This window comes from Euprymna scolopes, chromosome 19 (genome assembly GCF_053919585.1).
Source record: "Euprymna scolopes isolate OS-2025 chromosome 19, ASM5391958v1, whole genome shotgun sequence".
Taxonomy (NCBI): domain Eukaryota; kingdom Metazoa; phylum Mollusca; class Cephalopoda; order Sepiida; family Sepiolidae; genus Euprymna; species Euprymna scolopes.
The window spans coordinates 72613294-72638721 of NC_136500.1; the positions used below are offsets into that span (position 1 = coordinate 72613294).

The following is a 25428-nucleotide window of genomic DNA, read 5'->3' on the forward strand; positions in this document are numbered from 1 at the left end:
AGTCAGAAATTTAGTTTCTGGTATCATTACTTACCACACCAATATCTAACTTTATATGACCATATTTTATGTGTGTGTGTGTATGTATATATATATATATATATATATATATATATATATATATATATATAAGTTGTTTGATATTATTTTGTCTTATATTTGGAGAGCGAGTCTGCTTTACAAAATAAAATAATTATATCATGTTAATAAAATAATTATATTATGTTAATAAAATAATTGTATTAATATAATAATTACTTATTTGTAGTCATTAAAACCCAACAGAATCTTAGCTGCCATATCAACTAGTGTTACTCCGATTAAATGAAATAGGAAAAACCGGAACTCTATGGATATCGGAATTGGTATAAAAAAAAAAATTGAGTCTAATTTCCAAAATCAAAAAAACATTCTTTTAGTGTTTTTCCTTTTTTAAAACGTTGCTGGTACTAATGATAAAATGATAACTATTTATTGACTTAAAACTACCAGCAACACTAAAATCTATATATTGTATGTAATAACGAAATAATTGAATAGAAAGAAAAAAAGTTTTCTGTCCATTTGTTTTTTCTTCTTTTCTGTCTGCAGTATTTTCATATTTAAAATAAGTTACTAGTTTACAGCTTTGGTGGTGGTGGTGGTGGTGGGAGGGTAAAGAGAAAGCAATTTAATCACCAAGAGAAATACCTCTGTCAATTTAAGATTCTGTTGTGGAAAATAATATATATATATACATTTATTAAAAAACAGCTTCCTGGTCGACTATGTTCAATTATTTAACAAAAAATATGCAAATAGCACAGTTTAAAGTATACATAGATTGCTTTAAAAAAAAAAGTGGATGCCAGTGAAAAATTTAGTTTCTGCTGCCGTCACTCATCATCCCAACATCTAACTTTATATGGACATATTTGATATCTCCCCCAAAATAGTCAGTCTTTTTTTTCTTTTTTTTTTGTATCATTTGGATTAATCAAACAATTGTTCTCATCTTGAGTCTTATTTGCACAACGTTTCGATCGAAGTAACTTTCGACCTTCTTCAGGTGCAAAAGACGCCATGCGTCTTTTGCACCTGAAGAAGCTAGCAAAGGAGAGAAAAGGAAACTGAAGAAACTAGCAAAGGAGAGAATAGGAAAACCTTGTGCAGGTGATAGTCAAGATGAAAACAACAGTCTGATTAATGCAAGTGATACAAACAACTATACCTCATCTCAAAAATTAAGAAATGTAAGGCATGAATTGGTAATAGCATAGGTTAATTGCATCGGAGCTCGACACAAGAATTTTTTATGAATAAGACATGAATAGTATTATTTTGATTAATCGAACTAATTTTTTTCCTCTTGAGTGTTATTTGCACGACGTTTCGCACAAATAATACCTAAGATGAGAACATTAGTCCGATTAATCCAAAAAATACAAACGATCATTCCTCATCTAAAAAAAAAAACAGAACTTGTTCATTTTTTAAAAATATTTTGAGGGTATGCATTAAAAACAAAATAATAATAATAAAAATTTCATTATTTTTAGTAATTAAAAAAAATGTTATGGCTAAGCGATGTACACAATTCATTCAAATAAAAATGGAGAACAAAATGAAATGACGGTTTACAATAAAAAAATTAAAAAACAGCCGGTTATTATAAGGATTCCATCTTTGGTGGTGGCGGCGGCGGGGAGTAAAGAGATAGCAATTTAATCACCAAGAGAAGTACATCTGTCGATTTAAGATTCTGTTGTGGAAAATAATTGAAAATCGACCTACCCTAATGCTTATACATGTACACGGGAGCCGGACACTATGAACCAATAATTTAGGCATTATTTGGACTTAATGGTTTTCGCGTATGCATTGCAAGGGGAAACAGTACAACCCCATTTTTTTTGCCAAGAGATATTCTGTTACCGTACATATATTTCTGGCTGTACTGATTTTGTGATATGTTTCAAAAGTTCTTTTTTTTTTTTTAATTATTTTTCCGATTAGCATTAAGTATTTTTAATAGAATATACTCTACCTTAATTATTACTTATATATAAACTCGTTCATCATAGTGCAACTGAGTTTTCAATTGATCACATTTTTTTTTATTACTTTGGCACTGTGCCACTTTGACGCAAGGGGCTACTATTTGGAACCAATTATGCTGGGATACTATATAGGGAATTAAGTAGCAAGATTTGAACTTCCACATGTCAACACAGTCAGGGAGGCAGGGTTCAGGGAGGGAATTCCAAAGTCTAGCAGTTTGAGGAAAGAAAGTAGAAGGCTTTCTGGCATCTAGAGAACTCTACAGTGTAAGGGTGGGATTTTGCTGTTTGTTGGGTTAGTCGGATTATTTAGGTCGAGGTGGGGGCACATATCCTCCTTATGGTTTCTTGATCTTACCAGATTCCAGGAAAAGAATTCAGCTGGTCTGGTCCAGTATGTTACTAGAGACAACATCGCTTGGAGAAAGTTCACAATTTCTTGTACAAGCTAGTTTAGGAAAACCATATGGAGGAAATCTTATTTGAACGTTAATATGTTATTTTGAATATTTGGCTATTTTGAATATCAAGCTATTTTGAATATTTGGTTATTTTGAATATTTTACTATTTTGAATATTTACTTAGAATTTATTTGTAAGGGGAAGTATCCTCATTCGCATGTTAAATTAAAATAATAATTTTGCTAACTCATTTGTTTCATGCTTAACGTCATAAACTAACGAAAACGGTGGTGCAAACTTAAGCATCACAGATTAATAAGAACGCCATTTCATACCTAAGCGTCACAGGCTGACGAAAATATCATTTCACACTTAAGTATCACAAACTAACAAAAATACCATTTCACACTTAAGCATCACAGATTAATGAAAATGCCATTTCACACTTAAGCATCACAGGCTAATGAAAATGCTATTTCATACTAAAGCGTCACAGACTAACAAAAATACCATTTCATGCTTGAATGCCACAGATTGACAGATAGACATAAACACTTATACAAATGTCATTTTAAAATTTAGTATGAAAGACCAATAAACAAAAAACAACAAAACATTTCAAATGTGACAGACGGACTAACTGACAGAGCCTTTTCCAGAGATGCTTGGACGCATTTAAAAATGAAACATGTTTTAACAATGAAAACGTTATCCGAAACGTAAGCATGACAGACCAGGCAACGCATGAGTATTGAATAAAGTTGAAGTTTTGCATGGTTTCCCTACTTAAAACCTTTGGTTATCTCCCTTAAAGAACCGGCCAGGGGAATAATCATAATGGTGATAATAATGATAATAATTCTGATAACGATAATTACAAAACACAAATGAATGCTATTAATATTATTGTGGTTGTTTTTTTTTATTGTTATCCTTTTCTTCTTCTTTTTTTTTTTCTAATTCCTTTCTGGTGATTAACCTTGTGAATTCTTCTTAGATACTAATACAACATTTCTACCTCATCCCCCAAAAAACTTTTATTTGCCTCTGCTGCCTCTTTAATAACCTCCGCCATTTTTCATCCTTCCCTATTGTCCCCAACCCTGAGACGCAGTAGACAGGTCAGTAAAACCACGGCAGCTCACCCAAGTGACTGCGTTGCTTGCTATATTGAATTTTAAAGGTGTTCGTTACTTTTCAGTCATTGAGGGAGGAATAGCACAAGCCGTACCCGAACACCCAAAAAGGGAAAACATTTTCTCTCTCAGCACTGCATTTGGAGATGCTTACCTATTTCAGGTAGTAAATCATTTTTTTATTCTTTTGCATGGGGGAGTGGTTTCTCTCTGATTTTCACAGAGGAAAACAAAATGTTTTAATATTTGCTGATGAAAAAGTTTTTTTCAAAATAAATTTTAAAAAAAAACGCCATTTTTTTTTTTTTCAACAATTCATTCGTTAATAACAATTCTGGCAGCATCATTATTACAATTTTCGCATTTATTTATTTTTTTTTAATTTAATATCATTTTCAGGATTTTCAGCAGAGTAACTAAATCAAATAAATACATTTATTTTCTAACAACCACATCCTTATTCCCACAGCAAAAAGAACAGAATTTCTTACAAGTAGTGTTGGGACGATTAATCAGAATCTCAGAAAAACTTTTGGTATCGGAATCGAAAAACATTGTGCCTAATTTCCGATTCTTTTTTTTTTAAACTTAATTTTCCATTGTTAGTACGGATGATAAATATTGTTTTTAAACAACCAGTAAATCTAATATCTGCAACGAATAATGTTTTTATAAATAAAGAAATTTATACTTTAGAGATGTCATTTACAGACAGCCGTTTCGCTGTCTACAAACACATCAATGTGGCTTGACATAGTAAATAAATTCACACAGGGACTAGAAATTTGAATAGCCAAATAAGATTGCATTAACAGACTTACCGCTAAGTAGAAATTATAGTCATATACACACACACATGTATATATACTTTCTTTGTTTACATATATTTTACGCTATCAGTAACTGAGAGAAATCCATTCTTTACAAAATGTTATTGGTTTACGATAGAGCTCAACTTATAGATAGGAGGCATATGTCTATATATAAAATATACAAGGTGAAACGATAAAGTTGTCGCCCTAAAGAATACAGCCACAATCACTTCCTCGATACAGGTCTGGAACTGGGAGCATGCCTTTTCCACAAGTGCAGGTGGGAGCTTAGTGAATACTTAGCGGATGGTGGCGATCAGGCTGGCTTTAATGTTTTGGGAGGTCATGTTGGTGATGTTCTCGATGTATGATCAAACAAAGTATACAGTAGGTTCAAGTCAGAGAGGGAGGGTTCAGTAAGAGAAGTGTACAAAGGCACTCTTTCTGAAGTCAAGCCTGGGTCTCTTTGGACTTATGGGCCGGCGCCAAGTCTTTCTGCCACAGCCAGAGTCTGATAGCGGCCACTTATTTGCACTAGGGGATCACCACACTCTTCAACACATCTAGGACACACTTTGGTGTTGACTTTCAAGCCGACTTTGAAGATGTGAGGTGGCATGACGTGACCTTCACTTGAAGTCACATCAAAGACCATAACCATGGTCGCAAAAACTTTCATCACTCTGAACACATCGCTGTTATTTGTGGCAATCCAACGATGCATTTTGAGAGTGCTGCCAATGGTCGTGTTGGATCAGTAGAGAACATGAGTTGTACAGTGGCGCATCTCCGATCTTGCTTGTTGAACATTGTGTCAATTTCAGACATGATAGAAGGCTCCTATTGCTCTTAGAATTTATAAACAATAGCCAACTTGTAGATGGTCCACAACAAAAAAAAATTGTTTCTCATCAAACGGAAATGGAATCATGTCGTCTTTTCTAGGCTGACAATTTTATCGTTCCATCCTGTAGTTATCCAAATAACAATTTACATGATCATAGTGGACCAAGATTATTATCTTTTATTTATTCACTTGTTTTTACTTAAGGGTTACCTCTTATCAAGGTCCGAAGGTCACTCGAGGATAAGGGTTAATGAATGTAAGGTGGTAGTAAAATAATCGTTAATGATGTAAATTGGGTAGAATTTGATTATTTATGGGGATGGCTTAACAGGAACTTGTTTACATTAGATTTGTTGTATTTAGCTGGGAAGCATGCCAGCAGAACAGTGTTCCAAAGGCGGGCAGTTCTGGGAAAGAAGCTTTGTTCATGAAACATTTCGGCACAGATAAAGAGTGGGGAAACTCATATGTAGTAGTTTTATCTAGTTGAGTATTTTTTTGTGAAAGTTTGGCAAGGAGGGACCGTAGATTGGAATTCAGACGAGCACTTACCATGAAAATAGCGATAGAGCAGAAACAGGCTCACAACGTCTCTTCTGTGGGAAAGAGATTGCAGAGAAGAAAAAAGGGCATCACCTACGAGGTTTCAAAGCCGGTTTTGAACTCTATCAAGGCAGGATAGGTGTACCGAGCAGCTCCTGCCCATATATTGGCAGCAGGGAGGGTATCTAGCTTCTAAAAAAATTGCCTCAATTAAGGAAATGACTTCTAAAGCAACCTGATGAATGATAATTTCTAAAAAAAACGTCCCACACAAGTCAGCATGTAAAACGGACGTTAACCCTGTCAGGCTTTTTTTTTTTTTGTCTTTTTAAAGAATTTGTATGTAGGATGTATTCAAGGGAGCAGAATGTATTCCTCGATACCCCTGACTCTCACAAATTGGTCAAACCGAAATTTATAATAATTTACGATTTTTTCTATTTGTTGCGAAACAGCAGTATGCATGAACAAATTAAGCTTCTGCTGCTGCTGATGATGATGCTGCTGATGAAAATTTCATCAAAAACTTTGATCATCATCATATTGCATAAATCCGAAGATTCTATGTTGGCATTGGTTTCCTTGATAATTTTTCTAGTCGGAATTAATTTGGAACTCATGAGAATGACCACAAGAAGGTTACCAACATCCTAAGTGAAAGTGATTTTTGTGAAACTGGATTCCAAGTCGAAAAACCCAGGTCGTCAGTCTGTGTTTTTTGCCACTACATCATCATCCACTCCGAAAAAAAAACAAAAAAACTTCGATAACTTTTAGTTTAGAAAAATAAAGAAGAATTTTTGTTACATTTTCATAAGAAAAATGTAATAAGTCTAAGAATTTTAGAAGAGTAAAAAGTGAACCTTCGCTTCCTTTATTTTGTTCTTTAATCTTCACATTCCAGGAGCGATGTTTTTGACAAACGGGGAAGAATTGCTGTTTTTGTTTTCTGGATCAGAATCTATTCATCTAACATTGCTCAATGGCTAGTCTTTAATAGATATCAAAATCAATCTTGTAATGGCTACGAATTACTATTAATCACTAAAACTTGTAAAAAAAAAATTTTTTTTTAAATCTTATTTTCTATATAAAAAAAATTACTTGATTAATTTACATAATTTTTGGAATATAACATTTTTTGTTCCGTTACGGATATATACATCATAAATATTTTTCTGTATTTTTTATTAATTTTTATTTTATTAGGTTGAATTTTGGACAACAACCCGTTTTCCAAACAATCAGTCGAAATAACAAAAGTGCTCGATTCCAATATTTCACAATTCTAACGAGATATTGAATGACTTGTAGAATGAGCCCCGATGGTCTGCTTGGATATCCCGGTACATTTTCTTCTCTTGGGCAGCGTTATTTCTGATCTGATACCCCTCCACACACTAAACGTTTATTTGCTCTTTTGTTCCTTGTATTTTCAAATATTAAAGGCTTCTTCATAAATGTATTTAAAAAAAAAAAATTATTATCGCCTGTAGTAAGGATTGAACCTTCAACATTCAGAAGACTGCCACTTAGAACTGTTTGATACTCAATCCTATTCTCCGTGGATGCAGAAACGTTGAAATAATTTTTTGTTGAATTTAGCGGCTTAGCACTTCCTGGTCTTTGGGCTAAGATTATAGTGTAGTATCTGTTTTGTGTTTAGTCAGAGAAGTCATCCCCCTTTGACTGGGGTAGTTTATATTTATTTATCCCCCACCCCCTCATCTAGAGTGCTCCTTTTGGAGGAATTAGATACATACGTTCACATAAAAAACTCCACTTTCAGGGCCCTGTCGGTGGGGCATTAGAATACGCCGACTGCTCCCCTGCAGAGAGTAAAAGTCCCTCAATGGGGGTCCTGGATATGACCTTAAACTATATCCAATGGTGAGGCCCCAGCTTGTGGGCTTTGGGGAGTGTGGAGCCACCCTTTAATTACCATTGCTCCCAGGTCCACTCTGACCCGGAGTGGTAGTACCTGTTAGGGTTCCAACTATGGGTTAAATAGAAACCAACGTGAAAACAACAAATATATTCTATTAGAAAAATTTTTCTTCAAAATCTTTGGATTCGGCATTAAATAACCCGGAAAGGTTTGATATGCCGTAAAACAAAAACAACCAACCAATCCATTTTCAGAAAACAGTAAAAACAGAATATACTAATTGACCGCACACAGCTTTCTTAACATTTTATTTCCTTTTCAAATTCCTTAAATTTTAGAAGTTAGTTCCTCTGGATATGAATATGTCTTCCAAAGATTTAATAAATAATAGGATCAACTATTGGGAAATAATTTTTTCCTAAAATTATGACTCGCGTTGTGAGGTGTATTCCAGTCTTATTTCTACTGTTGTAGTCACTAGTCTTCTTGCATACTCGTTTATGAGCTTACTACTTGGACACTGTAATTAGGGTTCAGTATTTGACCATTCAGCAATTTTGAATCTAAACTCATTGTTCTAAGGGAGGTAACTCTATTTTACTAAAGTAGTTGAAAAAAAAATCATTTTTTTTCTTACGATTACTCGAATGTTTTGCTTAAGAAAAATTACAATATCGTCGCGTTTTACTTTTTTTTTTCTTTTTGTAATTGATGTTGTAAAAGTTTGTTACATTAAACAAAGTAATTGAAAAAAAAAATCATCTTCTTCTAAAAATTTATAATAAAAATAGAGTTACCATCCTTAAAACAATAAGTTAAGATTCCGAATCGCCAATCATTCTAATCAGTAACTTTAACATCATTTTTTTTTTCAATGGAAAACACATATTCATCATTATTAGTTATTAATGAATGACTTGTTGAAAAAAAAAAAAAATGGCGGATATGTTTTGTTTTTTTTGTCTTGTTTTTCTTTGTTTTTTTTTTGTGGAAAAAAAAATATTAAAGAACCAAGAAAGTGAACAATTTACTCATGACGATGATGATGATGGTAATATTTCTGCTCTCTGCTTTGTCACTATTTTTGTAAACATGTAGCATCAAACTGTACGAGGTGTTTATTCAATATGGCTGACCGTCTAGACTTACACGACGTTTTTTTTCTTTTTTTTTCTCGAGCATTCGTCTATTAAAAAAACGCTGAATTGATTCCAAATTAGTTTCATTCCAATCAGTGCGGATTGACATGGCACTGATTTATATCAGTTTAAGCAAAGGTGTAAATAATTGATGAAACTCTGGCCTTAAGAAAAATAAATATGTACAAACAAGATAATATTTCAAAAGATTTAATTATAACATAATGGTGAATTAAAACACCGGCATCTAAAATAGCACTTCTTAGAGTGTATATCTCCGCCAAACCCAAACATGTAGTTCCTTTTAATTCAATCAAGTTTAATCCAATATCAAGTTCACTAGTCCTATAAGTTTTAACAACATTATTTTTAACTATCTATAAATTTTAATCATACTCTCTCTCATATATATATATATATATATATATATATATATATATATATATATATATATATATATATATATATATATATATGATGAAAATAATGGAAATAGTATCCCAACAAAATAGAGAAATAAAAAGGAACAAACTGTATTATGTGTTCACCAACGTTTCGTCTTTATTTCGAGAAAGTCTCGAAATAAAGACGAAACGTTGATGAACACATAATACGATTTGTTCCTTTTTATTTCTCTCTCTCTCTCTCTCTCTCTCTCTCTCTCTCTATATATATATATATATATATATATATATGACAAAAAGTCTATATTCTAAATTCCAAGATATTGTTCATCTTACCGTTTATTTCTTTCAGCGTGTTGAAATGTTCAGCACCTTTTTCGTAGCGCAGAAACTATGATATAATTATTATGTCAATTTTTTTAATATTTTTGTATTTAAAAGGCATTAAAATCAAAGATGGTGTAAATATCATCACACAATTGCAACTACTGTTCTGATTTTTTTCGGATTTATGTAATCATGCCATAATCTTTTTCTTTTGTTTTTAAGTTAATGAGTTCTTATTCTTTTGATGAGTTAGGGCGGAAAATGTTAAAAAATTTACATTATAATTATATGATAGTTTCTGCGCTACGAAACAGGTGCTGTCAAAACTTGAACAGTTTAACATACTGAAAGAAATAAACGGAAAGATGAACAACATCTTGCAACTTGGAATATAGACTTTTTGGCATTCATTTGTAAAGGCCCTGTAGTTATATTTAACATACGTCGAGCTTCATAAATACAAGGATTGATATAAGTAAGGGGTGAAATATAATTGAATGAGCATATGTTTCCTATAAACATATATTTTTGTGTGTGTTACAGAATATCTGTAAGACATCGGTACCGTCGGTTTCAAATCGAAAAACAAAGGTGACCAATATCTAGTCGCCTACGTCGGACTCTCTTCAGCGTCTACTTATAGCTATATAATTTCATATATAGTCTCTCCAGAAATGGCATCTCTTAATGTTTTTGCATACAAAATAGGAAGATTTAAAAAAAAAAATAATTGCTGTTTAAAACAAAAAATAATTGCTGTTTAAAACAAAATTTAAAAACAAACTGGACCATAATAATTGCCTGAAGTAATAAATAAAAAAAAAATATATATATATTTATCAAAAAATGCAAGCTAATACTATCCAATGTCAATATAAAAAAAAAAGACAGCAACACTAATTACTAACGTGTTTCGAGGTTTTTTAGATGGATATTAATAATTCCTATTATTCGCATCATTCCGACTACTGTTTCCATCTTGGTTTTCGTATTCATAGCGTTTTGGCCGATGTAACCCCCTCCAACTTCTCTCCATTGCATCTTTTTGAACATGAGACCTGTACGAAATTTCAAACTAAACCCCTTACATAATCAGCAGGAGTAGATTGTTCTCATCCTGTCACCTATAACCCGGTAAAACTGTTAATTTATGTTATTGTAAGTTATTGCCACTGCTAACCATAGGTTTGAAATTCTTTACTGAATCCAAAGTTCAACTAAGAATCAAGCAAAATAGTATTACTATAATCACCAAGATGAGAATAGTAGAACAAATAAACCAAAATATATTACTCTTTTAATCCAAAGGCCTTGGTTTCATTAATTATTACCCAATTGTAAAGAAAATAGTGGTGTTCAGATATTGGCATTAAAATGAATAAAGAGGAATTTCATCTCACTTGTTGAAATACATGTCATAATGACTGACCGCCATATTGAAAATATGCCTAATACAAGCATGTGATTAAAAGGACAGAGAGAGGGGTGAAGGAAGCTTACAAGGTAAGGCTTAAACCCGACAAGTGCATCCCTGGGGGTAAGGCATTCATGTGCGTATTCTTTTATCTCAGTCTTCATTAGGATCAAGAGGAATTTAGCACGGCTTACTGATTGCCTTGAACACACAAAACAAATGTTGTGGGAAGTGAATTTTAATTCTTGTAAATAATTTCAGAATCAGCTTTCAGAGCTCAATTAAAGTTTGAATTCTAGAAAAATCAAACGCATTTATTTTTATTCAGCTCAGTTTTTTAAATTCAAATTTAACAAAAAAAAAAATTGTTTAGAAATAAGTTTGTTTTTTTTCAAAATTATACTATGTTCATTTCTCCTAGTCTAGCTCCCAATTGCAAACGGTATAGAATTGCTAATGTTTTATACAGAGACTTTGCAAGTCACAATACACATTGGAGAGGTAATTTGTATAACAACTATTTTTATTCCACATGACGAAACTAACCAATCAGATATGCTCCCCAAGATGACATCCTCAAAATTTCCACCAATAGAATCGTTAATAAAATTTACAATCCTTTTTAAAATCCAATCATATTTGATGAAAATAAACTTCAGTGTAAGCCTGACTTGTTCATTAAGTTTCAGTCTATCATGAAATGCGGAGCACTCTAGATGAGGGGGTGGGGGATAAATAAATATAAACTACCCCAGTCAAAGGGGGATGACTTCTCTGACTAAACACAAAACAGATACTACGCGTTTCAGTCTATCATGATAACATTTTGTGACGTTTCGAAGGAGGAAGTGTCATAGGAATATTAAATTCACAAGAGATCCCCAGCCGCATTTATATCTTGCTCAGGGGAGACAACTTAATTATTTTAAAAACAATTACTTAGGTATTTACTTTTAAAACAACCTTTGTAAGTATTGAACAATGATAAAACAAAGACATTTACGTCTGAAATTTAGTAAACACATAAGAAATATACTGAAGGTTATTTTGTCAAATGTGGTTGGATTGCAGAAAGGATCGTGGATTTTATTAAAGATTCAATGGATGGCATTCTTTTGGGAAGTCAACATATATATATATATATATATATATATATATATATATATATATATATATATATATATATATATAGCTACAGTTAATCTAAAGCCTAACACCCAGTCATTTATGCATAATGACTCGATCTAAACTTCTAAAGTATGTTATCACTAAGTAATATATAAACATTTTTTTCAAATGGTCCCTCCCCCATGCCAAACTTTCACAAAAAGCACTTACCTAGGTCCAACTACTATCAACAAATTTTGTTTTTTGTTTGTTATTGTTGTTGTGAATAAAATACAATGGATATTTATTAGACAGTTTTTAAATATTTACAAACCTTGAAAAAATTTAAATTTAAATCAATAAAAAAAACTTTTTTTAAAGTAAGTTTCATGAATAAATGTTTATTATTTTAGTATTAAATAACTGATACCAAACAAAAAAATTTATTTTCTTTTTTATAATTTTTTTTTTTTTTTTTGCTTAAATAAAGATAAATATTTTTTTATATATATAATAAACTGATAATAGCAAAAATATTTTCTTAAATGACCTTGACTGCAGCGATTTAATTGATTCAGCATTTTGGCACCTCTCAGCCTTTTACGTAAAATGCCTAGAAAATTCTGACAATTGCACGGCCCTATTCTGCATATTCAGTTTTTACAAATAAAGATTCCTTGAAAAAATCTCTAAACATTTATTAAAAGAATGAAAAAAATTATTTTTTAAATACATGAATAAAATGAAAACCTGTATTTTTGACTAAAAACAAAAGACAACACTGGAATGATTAAACGTGAAAATCAATAATCTAATTAACTTGAAACGAAATTCGTTCAATTCGTTCAATTCAATTATTTCAAATTCTATTTATTCTCGTAGTTGTTTGTCAAATCAAGGAGAACTTTGATTCCATCTCACCTTTTGACACGACAACGGACAAAAGTCAAATCGGTTCAAAGTTGGAAATTGATATTTACAAGAACGCAAAGACAATTGTTTAAATAAAAGTCGTTTGAAGAATGACTAAATGCAGGAAGCTAAAATTGAGCTGAACATTTTCTGTGTAATTTTTACGTTGATCATCAGATAAATGCCTGTCAGAAAAAACGTGATTTGAATTCTGTTTTATTCAGAGAAAGTGTAATTTGGTTGAGGTATCAAACGTGCAACGAAAGAATACATTTTGAACTCTAAGGTTCAATACTTGTCTGTATTTTTGGAATAAGAAATGTTCATTATTTAGAAATTGACTGATTTTCTCATCTTAATTGCTGTTACCATGTTTCGACTGTTTTGCACTCTGGCCTTCTTCAGATGCCTTATCTTGAACTCAACTCTATATTGGAGTCTTGGGACATTCTCTCAATTAACTTTTGTTAAATCACCTTGCTGCTTACACTCAGGGTTGAACTTAGAACCTCAAGATAACTAATGTTGGTTAAAATGTGTAAATTATCTCGGACATATGTCGTAAAGCGCTCCAATTGTAAACAAGAATAAAAAAAAAAAAATTACGTGACAAACATTCGTCCTCTAGGTTACATTTCCACTCAGGATTAAACTTAGAATCTCTGTATAATCATCTGGTGCTAACAGATCAGGCTGTCTGAAGATATCGACTTCCTGGCCTAAATTCACCAAACATCAACATTATAGCTTTTTCCTCTTTTCAAAACTCAACCATGTTCAGCAAAGCCAAAAGCAAAACTTTTTCTTTACAAAACAGGCAAACTAAGTAGCATAAATAAATATTTGAAGATATAGAGAACTTTAAGCATAAAATCTTTTGCCAAAATGATTGAACCCAAAAAGGTTTGACATATCATAAAACAAAAAACTAAAACTAAACACCATTCAAACTATTCAAGCATAGAAACTTTCTTTTTCAAAGTTGCAAGATTTGGTATTGGATGGCCCGAGAGGGGTTGATGTGCCATAAAACAAAACAACCAAACCAAACATCATGCATAAATATTTGAAGATATAAACAACTTGAAGCATAAAAAAAAAATCTTTTTTTCCAAAATTACTGGATTCGTCACTAACTAACCCAAAAAGAGTTGATATGCTATAAAACAAGACAACGAAACTAAATCTATATAATCAGTACACTTTAATTTATCATTATAGTCATCATGATCATGTGACTCTTAAAAGTATCTCTTAGGTTCATATTGAAAAAAAAAAATGTTAAAAAATTATTTATAAATAACCTAAGCTAAGAAAACAAAAAGGCAAATCTATTTGTCTTGAAGACCTTTAGATTAATTAAAACGTCTTAGTGGGGCAGATTGCTGAAACAATTTTTCACTTGGTGCTTGTATCACTAAGTGAAAGATTCTTATGGAATATTAAGATAACCTGCCCCACTATCTGGTATAAAATTTTAACCAAGTTTTCTTTCTTTTTTTATTTTTTTTTATTTTTAACTATAATTCACTTTTCCAAAAATTCTTAAAAAATACAATATTTGATTTGTATAATGGGCAACACGTAGTTCCAGCAAAACTGAATTCTATTTGATTCTTCTTTTGAAGACTGGAGAGTTATTTCTTTTGTTGATGCACACAAAAAAAAACATAGAAAGAAAATGACTCCAAGATCCCCAGGGTTGCATATATTCACTCCAACACTTTGTGTTTCCTTCATAATATTAATCACAGTACCTCTAGTGTCGAGCACCCGGCCAAACGCTTCTCTATTCATAGATTCACCGTCAGCCATAGAAGGTAGACTATCATATTTTTTTTTGTGTGTGCGTGTATGTGAAGCTTGGCTATCCTCAGACGAGCGAGTTAGAAGCGCAAAGGGATACGAGGCAAATCAGAAGATACATTGACATGAAGGGAAGACGGATTCAAAGAAGGTGGATTTCAATCACAATCTGAATCGTTTCAGTAATTATTAGGAGCAACTGGACTCATGAAAAAGAATTTTTAAAACTATCTTACAAATATACCAGGTGAACCACAATAACATTTAAAGGGAAGGTCAGAATCTTAAAAAGATCTCTCGGTTGGAATATCTGAATTAGCAGTCGAATGTTTGGCATCTGGTAAAATGCTCCATCCCCAGCATGAACAAGCTGATAAGAAAATTAAAATAAATTTTTAAATTGACATAAGTAATACTGAAGCAACCTAAGCTGGATTAAATCTGGCAAAAGATAATAAGACAGTCATTAATAAAACGAGGGGGGGGGGTAGAAAGTGTGTGTGTTTTTTTTTAAATTTAAACTCATTCACTGCAAACCAGGCTAAATCTAAGAAGCTACTGTAAAATGTGGACACTTTAAGTAGGGAGTTGAGCAGCAAGATGTTTGTTCATATTATGTTTAAATTTCTGCTTGTTAGCAGATTTGGGGAAGCAGGATACAGGGAGGGAATTCCAAAGTCTAACAGTTTGAAGGAAGAAACTATCAGAGTAGAAGGCTCTTTTGCATCGGAGTACGTCTACAGTGAAGGTGTGGGATTTTGCCCCTTGTCGGATTAGTCGTTAGTATTAATGTTGCGGGATCATCAGTGTTAAGAGTTCATCAGAGCACATTCCATTAAAGTACTTGTAAAAAAAAAAAGCACAGGGGTGCAATATTGTGGCGATGGGACAGGATTTTAAGCTTGGTTGACAGTGAAGGACCTATTGGATTTGAGGCTTCTTTTTTGAACCGATATAGAGAAACTAGTGGTTGATGCACAGTATATTGCAAGAGTATTCCATACGTGTGCAAATGGTGACGTTGTAGAAACACAGAATGCTCTCACGTGTGAGTATTAAACATGAATGATCAGTAAAAACTAACTCCCTCGTTCTATTTGTTATTATAGAGAAAATTGAGTGGACCATAAAACGTTTCTTTTCACCGTGAAATCTCAAAAGAACTCATCTTGGGTTATCGCCTCAAATTCTCGATCATATATAAACATAAAACTTTTCATTAAGTGTCCATAATGTCAAAGAAAAATTCAGAGTTTTGGGGATTTTTTTTTTCCCCACACTTCTCTTACACCAGTGTTTCTCAACCTTTGATGACCCATGGCTTCTTTACTGAGTTTCTCAACACTCATGCCCCCCCCCGGCTCTTCAATAATAAAAAAAGCAGATTTTGTTGTATGTTGTTTATTTAGTTAGTCTAAAATTATAAATCAAAGTGAAAATTTCGCTGAAAATGATGCGCTTGTTTGTTGAGCTTGTGTGACTAGGCCTTTTGATGTCCGACTCTGTCTTGGAACAAATTAGGCGATTTACATGTAAAACGCCTTTCTGGATATGAAAATTTCAGGATACGAAAGCCAAGTGGAAACCAATTAATTTCGTATCTAGAAGTTCGATTGAATATATAAAAAATAAAGGACATTTTCTCATGGATGAAGTATTGTTACCTTATTAATATATTGAAAGGTTTTTTTATTTTTCTGGCGTACTCTTCTGGTTCCCCCATTGAAGATCCGTTAAGAAACGCTGTCTTACGCCATTTTGAATTAAATTTCAATTATGGTACTTTTACGGACTACATAAACTCTTCTCCTTCACTATAAATACCGGGAGCACCTGCCTTTTCATGTTAAGACAACCCCAGTCTAATACTTGGCCTTGGCAGGAAAACTGACGTTCAACCACTTTCTTTATATGCGGTATTTATATTTTCTTCAATATACTTTGTTTTACTTAATCGCAAGTTTGTGTCTTGCTTCCGAATCCCTTTACCAGTCCACAACAATTGCAGGGTTAGTTTTTAAAGAGGAATTACAATTATCAAGATAAGTAATATTAGCTAGAAATATAATTGTTTATAAGAACAACCACGTGTAATAAGAAGAACCAATTGTCTAAATGGAAATTGCTCCAGACAAGGCATGAAGCCACTTCATGTAAGGAGCTTAAAATATACTTGAAGATCAAAAACTAGCCAAGAATAAGTGTTGTATGGATAGATTCCTACTCAGAAAACAGCAATTCTTCCCCCTTTTGCAGAAAAATTGCTCATGTAATGTGAGAAGTAAAGGACAAAATAAGGGAAGGGACGGTTATGAGGCTCACAAAAGTAAACTCAAGGTTAACTTTCTACCCCCCCTCTCCATTTTAAGTATCATAGAATTGCCCGATACATGGGGCCTTGAGAGTTACGAGAGACATGAGAGCAGTAATTTGCATAGTGGCTATGCTAACTACCATAAAAGCAGCCCAATGTTCATATTGCTATTTAGGTCTCACATGGAAATCCGACAAGATAACTTTATATATTACTAGAATCCGACAAGATAACTTTATATATTACTAGAATCCGACAAGATAACTTTATATATTACTCGAAGGTCATCTTTTAGTTGTCTAATCACAGGATACGCTTAAGTATAATATTTTAATGTATGCAGATTTTGTAGTTATTATTATAAAGCCAATTCTCTATTGATGAATATATTGTACCCAATATATTCTAGTGCCCTCCACCAGTATGATCCGGTCATAAAATACGCTAAAAGATGATATTTTGATTCCTGCCAATTTCGTAATTATTATAGAGCCAATACTCTATTGATTATTATATTGTATCTGGTACATAGTAGTGATTTCAAAAGTTTTCTTTTTTTTCTTTTTAAATATGACTTGGGTGCCATCAGCTAGAATCTAAACCAAAAACAGATAGCGTTTCAGCTTTAGTCGTTAAGTTTAAAAAGTTTGCTGTAAATGGCATCATGACGTTAAATCCGGAGACGATGACAAACAAAGTCAGACTTTTAGTGTAATAAATAGAAGATAGATATGGCGACGTAAACATATACTTTTTTGTTTTTAAATTTATACTGTTCAATTCAAAATTCATAACATTAATATTATCGGGACAGTTTTAAATAATACAGCTATCATATCATAGAAAATATGTGACTAAAAAAGAAAGAAAACAAAAGTGGAAACTAGATTAGAAAAAAAAAAAAACATTAAAAAATGTATAATACCATTAAATAAAAAGAATTATGTACTCCTAAATTTGCTCGCAAGGTGAAACTGTTGCGTTATCAGTTTGTGATTGACGACGTCCCACCTCTTGATTTCACATGGTAAACAATAACAAGTTTGTTTGCAAAAGATTTATGCCTATAAGATGAAATCCCACCACAAAAAAAAAAAAAAAAAAATTTCCTTTGCTCCATGTCAATTGTCCAAATTTGCTCTTCCTTGTATCCATTTTCACCTACCCTTATATATATATATATATATATATATATATATATATATATATATATGAAAAAAATGCGTCTTACAAATTTTGTTGATGATGATGCTGATGATGATAATGATTACTTTTTAAGTGATTTTGTTGTTTTTTATTTTGCCATTGCCTTTTCTCCTTGTTTGCTTCCCTTCGTCTTTAATTGGTACTTCCTGTTCACTGGTTTACTTGGTCCTCCATCTTACTTCCTACTTCACATTCACGGCTGTATGTCTGCTGGCCTCAAAGTGAAAAATAAACAGTTTAATAACTAGGGCTGTGACAACAGCATATTCTTTTCATTGCTTTGAATCCGTTAATATCTTATATGTTTTTATATAGACGGATATAGTTCTCGCTTGATTGACTGTGTCGGATATATACCCGAGAGTCAAAAGGATGAAAAGAATATTCTATTGTCACAGCCCTAGTAATAAATAAATAAACATATAAATAAATAAATAAATAAATAAAACGATTTATAAGCGTAAAGAAAAATAAAATAAAACAGATGAATTGCTTCAGTGAGCAACCTTCATGAACAAAATTTTATTTCAATCGCAAGTTCAGCAACCTAAATATAAAATATCATTTCAAACGTAAGTACGACAGTCTGAAGAAAATGTCGTTTCAAACATAAGTATGATAAACCGTTCAATAGACATCACTTCTTAAGAGATGCTTGGGCAAATCTAGAAGATGTGTTCATTTAATCAAATGCTATTTCCTATTTAAAGCAAGTGCGACGCATCAATGCACAGTTTCTGCTTGAATAAATTTCAAATAGGAGAAACGTTAATAAAAGGGGTTTACGTTTTCGAGCAGCTATGAACAGATGGCATTGATTCCAGAGAAAATCCAGGTTAAGAACCTATAAATTGACCGAAAATCATTCCACTTAATATGATTTTACTTAGATCCCCTTTCAATGATGAGTACTCCAAATTAGATGCATCTCAAATTAAAATTTGTTCAATCAATATTCATATTTAGCAGTATAAAAATATAGATAGGACTAGGGTAATAACCAAACCACAAACTAAAGCAGAAAAATTTTACACGGACACATGTTTCGTTATTCGATATACTGTTTTAGTTGTGAAACTTTGTCAAGAATAGCATTTATTGGAACAGAATCAGGTCACATATATAAAAAGTGGTGGGTGGAGAAGAAGGGCAAAGCCCATAAGGTGGGTGGGTAAAATGAAATGCTATTTCAGACTGGTGTGACGAATAGGCCAACCGACAGAGCTTCTTCCAGAGATGCATGAACGTATGTAAAAAAAAAAAAAAAAAAAGATTAAAGAAAACACAAGCTTATCTTTATTAGCAAATAAAGAATACTACAAGAAATATTTTCTCAAAGCAGTCAGCTATTTTTAGGTAATTTTCTCAAGATAACTTTCTCATGCTATTTTCTTATAAAAATAAAAAAGATGTTCTTGTTTTCAAGATAAAAATATACATGACCCGGATGTAGAAAATAGTTTAGATAATTTAAATCCATTAAAAAAGAAAGCTAAATAAATGAAAAATAATAATTTAAAAAAAACACACACAGACAATTTTTTTTAGAAGACTAAACATTAAAAATAATCCGGATTAAAAATATGAAGAAGAAATGAAGGATTGTGAAAAGAATTATGAAAAGAGATTCAAACAAAACTCTCCTCATTGTTTATTTTACCAATGTACTTTTATTAGTATACATTAGACAAATAATTTTTAGACCAGACCAAAAAAGGAAAATGAGTTCAATCAGAATTGGTATAGTTAATTAATAATATATGAGAAAGTGTTATGGGATAAACTGATCTATCCTTTTCATGAATAATGAACTTACATTGACACAATAAATAGCTGCATCTAAAACATTGGGGTAGTCATTCACCTTATTCATTTGTCCAGTCGCTCTCATTGCTGAAACATGCCAATTATGTTTCAGATCTGACAGAAATTGGGTCATTTCAATGACCTTTTATCTGGTGAGCTGTTGCATTTTTCTGAGTAGTTCTATGAGGTCCACCCTCTCAGGCCTTGCTTCTCGTTTTTTTTTTTTTTTTGTTTTTTTTTTTGTTGAAGTAAGTTTATTGATTACCACCCAAAGTGTCCTGATTCGAAGAATGTCGACAGGGCTGCCCAGGCAATTTTTAAAAGGCCAGTGTGTCCTCCTTTAGATACCCCCCCCCATATTCTGACTTTGTATCACATTTTCCTGTGTTGGGAAAGAAGTAAACACCATCGATTGGGGCAGTTATGGCCCCATAACCATGACGTGTACTTCTGAATATACATTTTTGTTAATCATACCATCGTGTCTGTCTTGATAATTACCGACCTGCAAAACCAAATCAGAAATATTAGAAATGTTTTCTTTTTATTTCTGTATTTCCAAAAATCTTTTGGACTCTTCCTATCACTGCCCTTCCAGTGTTAGCATATCTTCACGTATTTGATTAACACAATGCTTAGATTGCTTTCCAGGAGGGGTTTTTTTTCCAAGAAATCTGCATTAAATGAGATCTGGAAACATATGTGTTTCATTCTTCCTGGGGTCCTGGACATGACCTTCAAATACATTTGTACAGTGTGTAGTTTCCTCTTAGTTAACATTATGCCCAGTTCCCCCTAAAGTTGTAGAACTTATTCTATAGGTTAAATAGGATTTGTCCTGGACACCCTTGAACAAGGTGTTAACCTCTACTACACCATTTCATGCTGAAGTCCATATTTCTCAGATTTTTCTTTTTTTTTTCTGTCTACAATATTTCCCATAAAAATATTCAATGTTTTTTCATGCTAAATAAACCAACTTTAGACTATTCCTTTGATGACCTTATCTGCTGGTTGTCGTGTAATGCTGGTTCTGTGCAGTTCTAGGAGGTTCACTCTCCTAGGCTTTGCCTTCTCTCTTTAAGAACAGGCTAGTTTATTGCTAATCGCCTAAGGCACCGCTCCAATCTTTTGCAGGGTCAAAGTGTTCCTTCTCTGGCGTGCTGACTTTTCAATCCCACTTTCCGACTCTTGTGTCACATTTCTAACTGTGGGAAAAAATATATTACTAACACTATTAATTATGCGAGCCTCCCCGCCCCCAACACACACAATTTATGACTGCATCCAATAGTATAGGTCCAATTTAGAAATTGTTGAGGGGGTAGAGTGTAGTCATTCCTTAGTTACCATTACTCCGAAGTCAACTCTGATCCGGAGTCTCGCAGTACCTGCCATGGCTCCATCTATGGATTAAATAGAGATTATTTGCTTAAACAAACAGCAGATAAAAAAGAAAGCAGGAACAAACAAAACAAAACACCCAAATAAAACTATTCGGAATATATAATTTGAATTAATTTGATATAAAATCTATTTAACTATTTCATATACATCCAACATAGGATAAAACTGTCTGTTCTCTTTAATTACTTTTTTTTACACCATAGTTTTATTGATAGAAATTGTCTGAAACCTTTAACATCAAACTCTCATTACAGAGTTCCAGCCGGAGGTGGGTGGGTGGGGGGGGGGGCTCTCGGCACCAAAAGCCAACAGAGTCTATTCCATTGTTGAGCTAACTTTTTTACAGTCTTTTCCGTCTCCCTTTGAGAATGGGGTTAGTTTATTACAACTTGTCACTTCTACTGAAGAATGCCAACAGGGCTGCCCAGGCATTGTTTATTGTTTTTACGAGTCAGAGTGCCCTTCCTCTAGGATGCTGGATTTCAGAATCTTACTTTCGGATCCTTTTGCCACATCATCGCCCCGCACTGAGAGGGGGTGTGGGATAAATAATATTAACACTAAGCAAAAAAGTATTGAGCCAAAATCGTATTGTATAGCCTTGAAAAAAATAATTGTTGTAGTTCACTTGGGCCAGGGTTGACCTGTTTTCTGGTTTCTTCTCTCCGCTTAAAAAACATTTAAATTAACGAAGGATCTATTTAATTCTAAATTTACTTCAACTCAGTATTAAGGAAACTTGGAAACAAACAAAAATTATTACACGAATCGTATATGCGTAACTTTCTCTCTAACTATTGCACGTATATAAGCTTAAGTAGAATATATTAAGGTAACAAAACAAAAAAAAAACTATCATTAACCCCTTTGAGAAGCCAGTGTTATTCACATTAATCTAAGCTTTCTACCTCAATTGCATAAACAACTTGGCCTGCTGATGTGCGCTGACATTCTGGGAGGACACAGCACCGGCTTGATTTTACTTGTCTCCCTCTGAGGACAAGAAAATACAAGTAGCAGGCTTTAAAACATAAGGAGCTCAAGAGCCTGTTTGGGGGAACCCAAACAGGCTTTTGTCATTGTATCACATTGTATTGCTTAAAAAAAATAATTGTTGTAGTTCAGTTGGGTCAGGGTTGATCTCTTCTGTGTTTATTTATTTTATCTCTCAGACGGAAAAGATGGTTTCATTTAATCTAGAAAGCATTTAACTTAATAATTAATCGCATAATCTATTTAATTATAAATTTCCTTCAATTCAAAGGTAAGGAAACATAAAAACATAACAAAAACTATTTCACAAATCGTGCAAGCGTAACTTTTTCTTCCACTATTTCACATATACTTTGTCATAACTGAACTAGAATATATTGCATTGATTGGACTATCGTTCTCATCTTGAGTGTTATTCGTGCAATGTTTTGGCTGGATTGGCCTCCAACCATCCTCAGGTATTGTTGGTTGTTCTTTGGAAAAAAAAAAAAAAAAGAAAGAAAAGTTACTGACTCCGTAGATATTTTTGCATTCTTTGAATTAATCTCTATTTTATGGTTATTGTTTTGTATTTGTTCAAAAATTGGTTGACAAAGAGGAGACAACTTTTTCACAAAATACGAAACAATAACCATAAAATACAGACTAACTCAAAGAATACGAAAATAACTACGAAGCTAGTAACTTTTCTCTTTTCTTTTCCAAACAACAACCAACATACCTGAAGAAGATCGAAGGCCAATCTGACCAAAACGTTGCACAAATAACACTCAAGATGAGAACAATAGTCCGATCAATACAAGTAATATAAGCACTCGGCTCTCATCTACAAAAATTCAGAAATTTAACTAGAATATATTGGAAAAAAAGATAAAGAATCTACCATTAACCCCATTCCTTCCAGCTGATAGTTATTCAATTTTGGAAACGGACCCAACCTTTGATTTGACTGCCAATCTAAGAAAAAATAAATAATATAAAACTTTTATTTATTGATTCAAAAAGGAACCAAGACATGTGCTCGTTGCCTCTAGTAACTTTGTATGAAGGATGTGGAACTGATTCCTTTCGAGAGAAATAACATATCTAATAAAAAGGAACATTTTCACCAATAAGTAACTTTGTATTATTTGGATTCTTTGGACTATTGCTCTCATCTTGAGTGTCATTTTCACAACGTTTCAGCTGATGTAACCTCCGACCTTCTCTAGGTATATCTTGTTGAACTTAGGAATCTTTATGTCAAACTCTGGAATCTGCACGGAATTTCAAACAGAACAATTTATTTAATTCATGGAGCTAGCATGTTCTCGTGCCATCAGCCTTGGCTGGGTAGAGGTCTTAAGTAATTCATAATTTGACTTCAATCCAGTCATGGCTGCCGGATCAAAAGCATGTTACCCCCTCCCCGTGAATCAAATAATGGGTGCCATTCGAAATTCCGTGCAGATTCTCGAATTTGACATAAAGATTCCTAACTTCAATAAGATACACCTGAAGAACACTAGAGGTTATATCGACCAAACGTTGTGAAAATGGCACTCAAGATGAGAACAGTAGTCCGAAGTATCTAAATGATATAAATAACCACTCCTTATCTAAAAAAAAAAAAAAAAAATTTTAAAAAAAATTGAGAAACATAATAAGTAACCTCTCCAGTATGACATCCGGCTCTCATCAATTCTTTTTCATATTCTCCACATTCTTCCCTGTTTCTGAAGGTTCAACTCTGCATGGAAACTATTTTGTCTATTCCTTGTGTTTATTTATTTATTTATTTTTGTTATTCCTTTCTCTTCCGTTTCTCAATTCGCCCTCTTTCCTTTTCTAAGATATTGAACTATTTGTTCTTTGGATTCCTGCATGAGTTTTGGGGTTTTCTTCCTTGTATTTCTAAGAGTAAAAAATGCAAAACAACTCTAATCACAAGAAGCACTGCTCATCCACGGAGACCCCCATGCGGAACAGTATTGGCATGAAATATGGCTACGAGTAAAACAAGTAAATAATGTTATCTCCACTTCCAATGAAGAGTTCTCCTCGACTGTGTTAGACATGACGACGAAATTGAATCGGCTCAGATAAAAGATAACGAAAAACTCTTCACACCTGAGATAACACATCAATTCGGTGGTTATCACCTGGTATATCATCTTGGTATATGACACAATCATATTAACACACTGGTTCCTGTTAGACCAGCAAAGTTAAGAAGACATCGAGCCTGGTCAATATTAAATGGGTGACCATTAAAGAATACCAGGTGCAGCATGTGGGAAGTCTCTCTCTGCTTATCCCAGCATTGTTTCTATTTATCTTGGAATTCTCATTGCTAGAAGACTCAAACAGTGCCGGGTCAGGAGAGGTGTGGCTGGAGATTATGCAACCCTTGCTTCATAATAGACCTCCCCCTCCTGCACAGGTATTCTTACAAGGTTAATAATTTTTATTATTTAGGTTATTTGGATTGTAGTTTTTATTTTGGGTGTTATTTTCAGAACTTCCAAGCTTTATTTTTTTTAAGTGTGCCTTGCCAAACTCAGGAAATCTATATATTTGTAGAGATTTCGAATTTAACCCTTTATCTAATCCAAGGGGGTATCTTGCTCTCGCTCTATCAGCCATGATCAAGTAGAAGTCTTAATATTCTTAGTATCGTCCATACTAAGGATTGAACCTTCAACCTCCAGAAGAGTGTCAATTAAAACTGATTATTACTTTACACTTCAACTCATTGCAGCACTTTCAACATTTAATATTCTTGAGTCTGACAAAATATAACCGAAGAAGATTGGAGGTTACATCGGCTAAAACGTTGTGAGAATTGCATCCAAGATGAGAAGAGTACTCCCAAAACTCTAAGTAATACCTAATTAGATTGAATAGAGACCTATAATAAAACATATTTTTGGTGTCCTCTTGCCGT

The 25428-nt window shown here is 32.9% G+C and overlaps 1 protein-coding gene across 16 annotated transcripts in view; it reads left to right on the forward strand.

The window, feature by feature from the left end:
• Window positions 1–25428, forward strand: part of LOC145303663 (protein still life, isoforms C/SIF type 2-like) — a 1026311-nt gene that overhangs the window by 800140 nt on the left and 200743 nt on the right. For 11 of the 16 annotated variants that reach the window (XM_080145246.1, XM_080145250.1, XM_080145247.1 and 8 more), the window contains one exon: window positions 3625–3740. In XM_080145246.1, coding sequence (XP_080001372.1) covers window positions 3625–3740 — 116 coding nt within the window. The remainder of the gene's footprint in view (window positions 1–3624; window positions 3741–25428) is intronic. The other 5 variants (XM_080145251.1, XM_080145261.1, XM_080145252.1 and 2 more) reach the window with 1 other exon arrangement.